Source organism: Erinaceus europaeus, chromosome X (genome assembly GCF_950295315.1).
Source record: "Erinaceus europaeus chromosome X, mEriEur2.1, whole genome shotgun sequence".
Taxonomy (NCBI): Eukaryota; Metazoa; Chordata; class Mammalia; order Eulipotyphla; family Erinaceidae; genus Erinaceus; species Erinaceus europaeus.
Genome location: NC_080185.1, coordinates 55,550,899 through 55,563,667, shown reverse-complemented (window position 1 = coordinate 55,563,667; position 12,769 = coordinate 55,550,899). Strand labels below are relative to the sequence as shown.

At 38.9% G+C, this 12,769-nt stretch overlaps 1 protein-coding gene across 3 annotated transcripts in view; it reads left to right on the top strand.

Annotated features, from left to right (window-relative positions):
- The window catches only part of MID2 (midline 2), a 160,722-nt gene that overhangs the window by 41,433 nt on the left and 106,520 nt on the right, over positions 1-12,769 (top strand). For all 3 annotated transcript variants that reach the window (XM_060182618.1, XM_060182617.1, XM_060182616.1), the window contains exon 3: positions 11,014-11,109. In XM_060182618.1, the coding sequence (XP_060038601.1) occupies positions 11,014-11,109 (96 nt within the window). The remainder of the gene's footprint in view (positions 1-11,013; positions 11,110-12,769) is intronic.

Sequence of the window (12,769 nt, the reverse complement as noted above, 5' to 3'; positions counted from 1 at the left end):
GGATAGGACGGAGAGAAATGGAGAGAGGAGGGGAAGACAGAGAGGGGGTGAGAAAGATAGACGCCTAGAGACCTGCTTCACCACTTGTGAAGCAACGCCCCTGCAGGTGGGGAGCTGGGGCTCGAACCAGGATCCTTACACCGGTCCTTGCGCTTTGCACCACGTGCACTTAACCCACTGAGCTACCTCCTAACTTCCAGTAGAAACTATCTTGAACCTAAATATTTCCATAATAAATGAGCTAGATAAAACATTCTTATGGTGAGAAAAATCTCCAGTGGAGCTCAGGGTGGGCAGCTATAGGTGAGGGTACAGAAAAAAGGTTTTCCTCACTCTCATTCCCTAGATGCAGAGTCACGTTTGCTAAAATATAAGAATAAAGCATTTGGATCAAGATTTTGTTTTTCTCTAAGTTGTGATGATGATAGTGGCAGAAATGTTGGTATGGGCATGGGGGCAGTATGCATCATTGAGTTTCTCTCCTATATTTAACTCTTTCCCATGAAGTCATTCTTATTTGTTAGATTTGGTTTCTCTGTGGTATCCTAACTGTTCAAACTACTTATCCATCACTATACTATGAATAAACCTGTACATGTTTTGTGAGGAATAATGCATTTTTTATTATGTTCCTACTTAAATTATGTGATAAGATTATTTTGAATCCTTGCTCTCTTCCTTTCAACAATTATATTGTTCACAAACAGTATTAACAGGATCCTGTACTGAAATTTTTTTCTGTTGATTCTATTGATTCCTAGGTAGGAGAGCAAGTTTATTAAGTGAATACAATAAGTTTATGTACTCTTATCTTTACTGTTTTTAAATATTTTAATTTATTTAAGGTAGAGATAGAAATTGAGAGAGAAGGGGAAGATAGAGAGGAAGAAAGAGAGGCATTTGCAGACCTCCTTCACCACTTGAGAATTTTCCCCCTGTTGTTGGGGGCCTGGGGCTTGAACCTCAGTCATTGCACATTGTAACATGTACTCTACCAGTGCACACCATCTAGCCCTTTTATTATTTTTCTTTTTCTTTTCTTTCTTCTTCTCTGTCTCCTTCCCCTCTCCTCCTCCTCCTCCTCTTTCTTCTTTTTCCCAAATCTTATTTGCAGCAGTAGCTGAAAGGAGCTAATAGTCATCAGTCTGAGAACAGTTTACAGAAGGTTGACTCAGAAACTCTTCTTGGGTAGATGAAAATTCTGCCTGTTTTTATTGAAAAAAAACATATTGCTGAAATATGAGTGAGGAAAGATTAAGGAAACAAGAACTTTTAAACCCAGAGAAGTGAAGTTTAAAGGGGAAAGTGTGATAATGGCATTCACATTTATTAAGGATTGAGATAATGAAGTAATATCTTACTTTTCATTTTAAAAGATCTTTGCTGAACATAGAACATAAACTAACTTAAATTTTAGGAGCAGGAATTTAGACACAGTTTTAATTCACTTATTTAACAATTTATGAGCACTCATTTTGTTTACTGAACAAAAAATGTTCAAGTAATTATAGGTAGGAACTAGGAACTGGGAACATGGGAAATAAGGCAAGACACTGCCCCTAGGCAGCTCAATGTTAGGAGACAGGTGAGCACAATGAAAATTCCAGTTCCAGGATGGCAGAGGACCTAGCAAACCTAGTTGGCAAACGCTAGAAGAAGAAGGAGAAGGAGAAGGAGAAGGAGAAGGAGAAGAAGAGGACCTAGCGGGGGTTGTATTATTATGTGGAAACCTGGGAAATGTTATGCATGTACAAACTATTGAACTTACTGTCGACTGTAAAACATTAATCCCCCAATAAAGAACTAATAAAAGAAAATTCCAGTTCAAGCCAAAGAGATAGTTCGGCCTATTAGAGCACCAATTTGAGGTCCCAAATTCCACAGGTTCAGTCTCCTGCACCACCTTTTGCCAGAGCTCAGCAGTGCTCTGGTCCTCTTTCTTTCCCCTTCTTTCTCATAATAAATATTTTTTCTTCAAAATAAAAACCATTATTGGTAAGAACTACAACAGAGAATTACACGGAATGTTCTGAAGCACAGAGGAAGCCATTGGATGCCATTGGGCTCAATTATAATGCATGGTGAATGAATTTGTTGGAGATGAAGGATAAACTGGAGAGCAACTGTGAAGTATTAACAATTAATGAATGACTTGTGGTTGTAGATGATGAGGAGAAACATGACTTCAAATGACTTTTGAATAGATGTCTAAAGAGTGGTCTTAGGGATGACAGTAAGGGGAACATTAGAAAGGGGTCAGCAATTTTGGCAGGATAACTTCACTTTGTATTTAAATTTTTGATGTGGTTATGGGTCATTCCACACTGACTTGTTCAGCATACATTTTTTAAAATTCTTTTATTATCTTTATTTATTTATTGGATAGAGACAGTCAGAAATCAAGCGGAAGGGAGAGACAGAGAGGGAAACAGACAGAAAGACACCTGCAACTCTGCTTTACCACTCCCAAAGTTTTCCCCTTGCAGGTGGGGACAGGGGGCTTGAACCTGTGTCCTTGCGCATTGCAACACGTGAGCTCAATCAGGTGCACCACCATTTGGCCCCTCAGCATACTTTTAATGGACAGTTATGAAGAGTCAAATGCCTAGAAAACTGTTGGACACTGATGACAGCCCAATTCCAAACTCTGGCAGAACTCTCAGCTTAGTGTGGGGAAGCAGACAGTATGGATACAATTTCCAGACATTATGGTGAACACTGTGATACGGGAAGCATGAAAGGGGTTTGCAAAAACATACAGAGGGACTTCAAAAGAGACTTTGTTTCTGGAATGCCAGTTGGGAGTCAGGGCTAAGGTAAGGGGCAAGAAGTTGTCAAGAGTAAGTCAGTTATTTAGGTATCTGAGGGAAAGAAAGCATAGGACTAGTGTGGAGACTTTAAGAGCAAAAGCTGGAAACAGACTTAAGTGCCTTTTGGCATAGAGGTATAACCATGCTGTAGTGTGCTGAAGGAAGACTCAAGATTGAGCCTTGTAGCTTGCATGACCTAGAAGTTAAACATAAAGGAAGATTAGTGGAAGTAGAAAGAGGCAAATGTGTATAAGAGGAAAACACTAAAGACAAATAGTGCAAGTGGAATACTGTATTGAGGCCCCCAGGAAAGTAGAGGTCAGTTTGACTTACTATTATGAGTGTTATCAAAATAAGCACTGGATTTAGGATGTAAGTATAGATTTTCTTATAGAAGGTCCAAATAATAATTTGTACATTTCAAATAGAGATTTGTTTATTTATTTATTAGATAAAGATAGAGAGAAATTGAGATGGGAGGGGGAGATAGGGAGAAAGACAGAGAGACACCTGCAGACTTGCTTCACCATTCATGAAGCTTTCCCCCTGCAGGTGGAGACCAGGGGCTTGAACCTGGGTCCTTGTGCACTATAATGTTTGCCCTTAACCAGGTGCATCACCACCTGGCCCCTTGAATAGAGATTTAACTATGGAGTGCAGTGAAGAGAGGGCCAGAAAAGAAATGCGGGTGGTGGTTCACCTGGTTGAGCATATGTGTTACAATGTGCAAGGACTCGGAATCAAGCCCCCAGTTGGCACCTGCAGGGGAAAAGCTTTATGAGTGGTGAAGTAGTGCTGCAGGTCTCTCTCTCTCTCTCTCTCTTTCTCTCTCTCTCTCTCTCACCTCCTTCCCTCTCAATTTCTGGCTATCTCTATCCAATAACAAAAAAAAAGATAATAAAATATTTTTAAAAGAATATGAGGTTGCATGGGTCTTCGTTGGATGATTACTGAACCTTCTGGAAACCTGTTTTACCTGGTTGAGGACCACTCTTACTATTCTTTAAAGAACATTGAGTAGAACTTAAACATCTAGTATATCTCTTGCCTCTCCTTATGGGATATATCCCATGTCTATACAACAGCAGATAAATGTTTGGAGAAGAAATAAACTCTGGCATAAGGATGTAGGCTTCAGTTTGCGGACCAGATGGTGTGTTCTGCTGTTGAAAGGCCATATGTAATTGATACATAATGTGGCAGACTGAAGCAAAAGCAAAGTCAGTATTTTAAGACATGCCGTTTTTTTTTTAAAAAAAGAAGATAAAATGTGACCCCAAAAGTGTGCTAAGATTTTGGCTACTGGTTTTTGGAAGAGCTTGGGTGGTCATCTGATCATTGAGTGGTCTGGATATACAAAAAAAAAAAAAAAAGCACTGGCTCAGGTTATGTTGAAAGATATACTTGTGTTCTGGGAATTTGGAAAGCTCAAGTTTGGAGTGAACTGATATTTCTTCCTTCATTTTTGTTCTGTACCACACAATAATTTCCACAAGATTAAAAAAACTGTTGTGAGGGAGCCAGGCAGTGGTGCACCTGGTTAAGCATACACATTACTATGCCCGAAGACCCAAGTTCGAAACTCTGCTTCACCAAACTGCAGGAGAGAAACTTCACAAGCAGTGAAACAGGTCTGCAGGTATCTCTCTTTCTCTCTTTATATCTATCTCACCCTTCCCTATCAATTTCTATCTGCCCTATCAAATAAAAAAGAAAGAAAAATAATAGAAGAAAATGGAAAGTGTCTACCAGGAGTGGTGGGTTTGCTGTGCAGACACTGAGTGCCAGAGATAACCCTGGTGGCAAAAAGAAGTGATTTTTCTCTAGGTTTAGGTCATGTTCCCCTTGTAGCTTTTAGAAATCAAGAGAATATATATTTCTGATGGAAAAGATGAAAGCTTCAAGGTTTGCTGTGTTAAGAAGGTGTGTGTAAATATACTAATATATTTGTGAACGCATGTGCCTTCAGGAAACATGACAAATGAAGAACAGGGTCAAGGTCAAGTGTATGCCACTAAGGGGATTCTTTCTTGAATTACTGAAAAGTTAGTGTTTTGATGTATAATACGGTTTTCAGAGGGAGCCAGTGAAAAAGTTACCTTTATCTGGAGAAATGAGGAAAAAAAGCAGTAATTACTTGAGAATGTTAGAGAAACCATTTGTTTTTGTGGCACGCTGTCTGAAAGAATAATGGTTTATGCCTGGCTTTCTGAGAAATGGCACAATATTATCCTCTTTGGGAAAGTTTCATCTATGACACAGAGGCTACAGCTATGAAACAAATGAAGTGGGGCTTGGGTAAAAATGGAATTAGTGTACACTGCCAGTTTAGCTGACTGGGGTCTTTTAAAAATCTCAGTTATGCAAATCTGCCAAAATCTTCCCTCACTTGTACTATTTAGATACATGCACAACTTTGTGAGGGTTATAACTATGTAGTCATGTGGAAGCAAAGAGGGCCTCACAGTTTCAAAGCTCAAATGGCTTCTCTAATCTTCATGCAGGGGAAGCACAGAAAGGACCCTGAGGTAACCTCCTGTAACAGGAAATGGAAGCTTCATCCTGCTTCCCCTGCCAACCTCCTGTCCCTGTTTCCTACCAGCAAATATCTCCATTCCTATCTCTCCTGCCACTTTGGCTCTCTTGCTGTCACAGTTCAACTGTTCTGAGAAAGCTATACTAATGAGGCTTAGACAGAGGGAGCCCGGCCCAGCCATTAGCTGGACTAAACAAGGCAAAAGCAAAATAGAGCAGTATTTTCAAAACTGAACAATAGCAACACCACATCATTAAGTTTTGGATACCTAAACACACACACACACACACACACACACACACACACACACACACACACACACACACACACACACACACTTTGTTCACACAGTCAGAATATAGACAAGATAATTACCTGACCAAATCAGTGAAGTCATTTACAAATAGAGTGGCTCAGGATTTCTCACTGTCAAAGATTTGTTAGTAGGAGGCATGATCTGGAAGGACAAGAGAGCAGAGTGCAGAATTGCTCCAGTTGTCTGTTCCCCTTTGCATGCGTTCATTATTGAAAATCGATTCCAGTTTGAGAGGAGGCTTGTATTCCTTATAAGCAAATAGGAAGTAAGTAAGTGTTCAGTGTTTTCCTCAAATTATGTCTCAATAATGTAAGAAAAACAGTGGCAAAAAGCCATCAACAGATGGTGTTTTCATTAGCCAAAGATTTAATTTTTCAAAGCATTTTCATATTAATGAAGTAAGGTTGAAATTAAAGTCATCTTGTCAGTTCTCATTCTGTGTTGTTAAAATGTGCTGGCATTCTGTAAATTGCTGGGGGGTGGGGATAGCTGAGGAAAAGAACCATTTACTATTTTTAAAATTTTTTATTTATAAAATAGAAATATTAAAAAAAAACTATAAGATGAGAGGGGTACATTTCCACACAGTACCCATCCTCCAGAGCTCCATATCCAATCCCCTCCCTTGATATCTTCCCTACTCTTTATCCCTCTGGGAGTATGGTCCAGGATCATTATGGGATGCAGAAGGTGGAAGGCCTGGTTTCTGTAATTGCTTCGCCACTGGACATGGGCATTTGCAGGTAGATCTATACTCTCAGCCTGACTCTTTCTTTCCCTTGTGGGGCAGAGATCTAGGGAGGTAGAGCTCCAAGACACATGGTGGGGTCGTCTGCCCAGGGAAGTCAGGTTGGCATCATGGTAGCATCTGGAACCTGGTGGCTGAAAAAGAATTAACATATAAAGCAGAACAAACTATTGACTAATAATGAACCTAAAGGCTGGAATATTGCAGATGAAGATTTGGAGATCTCTGTTTTGGAAGAAACTACTAGGTCTATTTTAGGTATATTCCGAGGGACTCACAACTTTACTAGTTTAACTCAGGGTCCATGGTCTAACCAGACCACAAATTAAGTGTTTAGTCCTAATTTTTATTTTCAGTGGATTTTCAGAAGCTGTGAGTCTCAGTTCAGGCTATAAATGTAGAACACACAGCAGGGATCTTAGTCCTGCTCTGCATTATACCTTATGAATTATTTATGAGATATCAGTTTCATGACAAGTGTTGCAACAGGTTGCATGTACTTGTTAGAAAACATTCCCCCCGTGGAATCCCATGTTTGAATGGAAACACATAATAGTTTGAAACACGTATTTCTAGTTCATCTGAGTCCATCAGTTTCCATAATTATGTTTACCTAATATGTCAGTACAGACCTTTGTGATACATAGGGTTTCCACAGATGTAGGAATTTGATCCATTTGGCTGGAGGAAATCATAAACAGATTGGATCCATTACCAATGCCCATTATCTAACTTAAGTTGGACCCCCTTCATCAAATGACAGCTCTCATCAAGTCACCTCATGACCAGATATTTGAAGAGCATCCCAGTCTTGTAGCCTTCCTTGTCACTAGTGAACATTCTTCTTAAGCCTATATAGTTTGGCATGTCCTCTCTGAGCTCTGCAGAAGTAAAGTCCTTTTGCAAAGGTCACCAGTGACCGCTCACTGTCAAACTCAGCTGCTTTTTATCAGCCCTCATTTTTTTTCTTGCACTCTCTGCATATTTGACAGTGACAAATTTCTTCATAAGACATTTTTCTCCTGATTATTTTCTTAGTTTGGTCCAGATCTGCGTAACCAACTGCCCTGGATAGTTCAGCCTCCTCCTACCCAGTGTCCCTGCCCTTGGGTTCTTCTGTTTCAATCTGCCCCACATTTTGCTACTTGGTTGATCTAAACACAGCTTTGATTATCTCATTATCTTGCTCAAAAGCTTAAATCTCCCTTCCCCATTCTTTTGCACTCTCAGCTCTAGCCAAACTGAACTACTGTTCACTGGACATGTCCTGCACTTTATTCTCTTTTACACTTGCACTTACTATTTATTCTTTATGCCTAAAACACCCTGTCCTGTTTCATCTCTATTAAAATCTTATTTATCTTTCATGAACCATGTTAATTTCACCTCTATGTCTTTGAATACTGTTCCATAAATAGAGCAGGTGCTAAATACTTTTTGCACTGAATTTCTGAACTGGTTTTACCCTGACAGCTACTTAGCTTAGAGATCATGTGCAAATCAATCATTACCATCCCCTTTTCCTCAGTTAAAGAAAAGTCCACTGATTGAGATGGTCATGATTAAAATGGCAAGAAAAGTAAGGTGAAATTAGAAGTAAGGTTGAAATTAGAGTCATCTTGTTAGTTTTCATTCTGTGTTATTAAAATGTGCTGGGGAGGGAGTCAGGTGGTAGCGCAGTGGGTTAAAACGCAGGTGGCACAAAGCACAAGGACCCGCATAAGGATCCAGGTTCCAGCCCCCGGCTCCCCACCTGCAGGGGAGTCACTTCACAGGTGGTGGAGCAGGTTTGCAGGTGTCTATCTTTCTCTCCCCCTCTCTGTCTTCCCCTCCTCTCTCCATTTCTCTCTGTCCTGTCCAACAATGATGACATCAGTAACAACAAGGGCAACAAAAAAAGGGAATAAATAAGTAAATATAAAAAGTACTGGCATTTTGTACATTGTTGGGGGAGTGCAGGGATAGTGAAGGAAAAGAACCACCACTTACTATGATTTTTTAAAATGATAACCCGGGGTCCATGGTCTAACAAGACCCCAAATTATGTGTTCAGTAAAATAAAGTGAAAAATGGAATAAACGAGAAAAAAAATAATAAAGAGTGAAAAAAATCACATCCCAGAAAATAAAGACAAAGGCACCAAGAGATATCTGGCCAGAAGAATAGCAAAAGTTAAGGTGGTTCTCACAGTCCAGCTTTAGAATAAGTGAAATCAGATTACTAGTCCTAGAAGTACATCTAGCCGTAGGAACATATTGTCTTGGATAGATTCTTAGACTATTGCCAAGATATTAAGCAATCATATTTAGTAGAAAATAGAGGAGGAGGGAAATACATGAGTCCTCAGCCTTTTTCCATCTTCCTTCACTTCTTCATGCACTTTCTTATCCCTCACCCCAAATATGGACAGTGAACAATTATAAACCAGAACAAATGTGGAGATAGTAATGAATTTGATTAAGGGAAGAAGTATTAGCATAGTATGGGTTAGGAAGATAGACTATAACATTTGGATAGACTCTGTAGGGTGCGATGACGATGAAAAGGAGAAAGAAAAGGAGGAGAGAGAAAAGTGGCTAGGTCCTAGAGGAGAAGCAACTTTAAATATGTTTCTGAGTTCTGTTGCAACATGATATATTAAGCAAACTTGCAAGGTGCTTACTAATGTGTGCCTAAACATATCTATATAGTAGTTAACAATGGTAGCCAATATACGAGATATGTTATTAATACTGATCTAACAGTGTTTTTACAAATTATAATATCTTAGGAGTATAGTTCCAAACCTCCATCCATGTGTGTGTATATACAACTCATCTCACTCACCCTAAAGTTCTGTGTATCACCCTTGTCCTCTGATAACCATCATAGTTCTCACAAAGTCTAGGAAAGAGGTTGGTTAGTTGTTAATCCCTTTCTTTCTTCCTTTCTTTCTTTCTTTCTTTCTTTCTTTCTTTCTTTCTTTCTCTCTTTCTTTCTTTCTTTCTTTCTTTCTCCTTTTCTTTCTTCCTTCCTTCCTTCCTTCCTTCCTTCCTTCCTTCCTTTCTTTCTTTTTCTTTTTTTCTTTTTGCAAGCTTATTTGTGTTAGTAATCTGTAAATCCATCTGCATATGAGGGAAACCATCTGGTAGTAGTCTTCCGCTTCTTAGGTCATTTAGCATAACCACTTCCAGTTCCATCCATTTTGTTCCAAATGATACAGCCTCATCTTTTCAGATTGCAGAGTAATATTCCATTGGATATATATTCCGTAGCCTCTTTATCCAGTTATCTATACGTGACATATCTTGATTCAGCCAAACTTTGTGTTTTGAAATCTGGCATCTCTGTGGGCTATTCCTTACTGCCAGAGAATGGATGCTATGAGATAAAGTGCTGAATTTCAATGAACCCCAGACTTAAAATGTCATCTTTTCTTTCCCTGAAAGAACCTACTGATAAATATAAAACATTATAAAGACAAAAAAAAATCATGGACTGCTGGGGAAAAACTGTGACTGAGGGCTAGACATCTGGGTTTTGGGCTTACCTTTGCCACATCCTTAATCATTTGACTGTGCACATTAACCGTTCTGCCTGAAACTCAATTCTGTCTTCTATAAAATGGTGACATTGCCTCTTTATGTATCATTATGATCATGCATATATATATGAAATGACCCATCATTGTGTCTGTTAAATAGTGATCATTCAAAAGAGAGAAAATAACCTTTGTCCGGTGTCACAAGATTAATATGATGACTATGAAATTCAGGTGCTCCTCACATTATGCCGTATCACTTTTATGACAAAAGACAAAAACCTAAACTATCATCAGCTTACACTTTGCAGCATGTATTCCCAGAAGCAGTGTGTACTTTGAACATGGAGAGAGATATCACCAAGTACTACTTTACACTAACTATGCACCTGTCATGTCATTCCTACCCTTGTGAGGCTGTTAGTGTTATTTTAGGTGCAATTTGTTATGATTTTTTAGGTTGTTTGGTCCTAGGGATACTCAAAAAATTATCCATAGAAATTAATGATAAATGCTTCTTTACTTAATTCCATTTCAACTTATGATCACTCTCCTTACGAATATTGGAGATTTCTGGATCTTGCTTAAAAGGTGACCCAGTGGCACGAGCATTGGACTTGAAAGCAGGGGGTCTTAAGTAAAAGTCCTGGTATCACATGTACCAGTGCTACTCACGTCCTCTCTCATTATTTCTTGTGTTAATAAATAAAAATATTATAGAAAATAAAGTCGCTTTAATAACAATAAACCGCTATATCCACAAAGTTGTGATAGTCATCTCAATAATGACTGCCTAGAGTAAACTCAAAGCATAATTAATTAGGATCTAAACCAGTGTTCATCCCATAAAAAGTATTTAGTGAATATAAAAATATATGTTTTATTTATTGAGAGAGGTAAAGAACACTACTCAGCTATGGCATGTGGTAGTAATAGAGTCTGAATCTGGGACATTAAGCATGAAAATCAGGTGCACTGCCTCTGCATACTTCCCCATCAATTAATTGTTGAAATATTTGATAATGGTATTTCTTTCTCCCCCCACCCCGTTTTCCCCTGGATTCACACTCTCTGCGGTGGCAGCAAACTCTGGAGATGAACCTTACCAACCTGGTTAAGCGCAACAGTGAACTAGAAAATCAGATGGCCAAACTAATACAGATCTGCCAGCAGGTGGAGGTACGTAACAAATAATTGCAAAATTTTTTTTTTAGAAGACTTGATTGGATGCTCTTTGAAGGGAGAAGGTAGTTAAGTTTTGCTGGATTGTAGTTCAGCCATTTGGAGTGAAGGTGAGAATGGTAGGCTGTTGTCAGAATTCTCATTCTTTTAGGATGCTTGCTGTGAGAACAATAATATATAGTTATTGTCTAAAAGACAATTGCTAGACAGTGGTGATGGGTTAGGATGGGGATAATGTGGTGGTCGTGGTAGGCAACAGTTCAAAGGGCAGCTTCTTCTTTCCTGACAGAAGGAAGTATGAGAATTAGATGTGAAATGTTTTTCTTCCTTTATCAAACTGTACATCATAGTTCCTTAAAGGGTCTGCTGGGATGTCATGGGAAAGATAGAAATCCTGGGTCTTCAAGTGGGGTGAGGCTCATTCAGTAGCAATATTGCCAGACTGCTTCTCTTCTTAACTTAATCTCTTCCCTTTGTCCCTTTGCATCTTATCTAGCTCTTTCCCTCCTTGCCTTTCCAGATTTTCTGTCATCAACAAATGATAATGATGATAAAGCTGTCTGTGAATTATAAAATGTTATGAAATTATAAGGCTTTCGACAGCTATCTTTGTGAAACCTCAGAGCAGAGCTTAGAAGATGAATCACTCTCCTCTTAAGGAGATAGAATAAAAGACAAGTTGCTGTGTCATGCTTTTCTGAGGGCATGGAACGTTGACTGTACTATTTAGTTTTGTTTTGACTTTTTTGAAACAGCAGTGGTAGGGTAAGGTAAAATACTGTAACACTTCCCCTGGGAAGACTGGATCAAAACACTTCTAATTATATTTACAACCTGACTGTTTAGTTTTAATCTTACATGCATGACAGATATATGCATTAGGTAAAGTTTATTTTAAGAAATAAAATAGTTGTATTAATATCTCATCTCTTAATCCCACCTGGTTATTCTTTTTTAAAAAAATATTTAGCTTTTTAATTTTTTTTCTAATTTATTTATTCCCTTTTGTTGCCCTAGTTGTTTTATTGTTGTAGTCGCTGTTGGATAGGACAGAGAGAAATGGAGAGAGGAGGGGAAGACAAAGAGGGGGAGAGAAAAATAGACACCTGAAGACCTGCTTCACCGTTTGTGAAACAAACTCCCTGCAGGCGGGGAGCCAGGGGCTCCAACAGGGATCCTTGTGCTTTGTGCCATGTGCGCTTAACCCGCTGTGCTACCACCCAACTCCCCCACCTGGTTATTCTTACTTAGGATAGCTTAGATAATTTTTTTTGCAAAGCTAAGGATTCTCTTATATGATTAGCCACTCTTGACTGTTTGGAGTTATTAAAGTATTCACTTTCTTTAGCAAATGTGTACTTGTAGTATATACATACCGTTAGTAACTAAATCCCTACTGGGCACTCCATATATAGAAGAGAGTAGTGCTGCATGTAAGGTGCACAGGATACTGATTGTCCTCAGCTGTGAGACTAACATAGTGTGGGGACATTAAAGAAATGGATAAGGAATGTGAGTTGAAAGACTGGGTTATGGACTTCACTCTGCCAGTAATTGGTAGTATGAACTTGAGTAAGTCGTTTTGCCTCTCTGCTTCTTATTAAGTGAGAGGTTGAATCGACTACTTGACTTTAAATGTCTTGCAGACTTCTTAGGT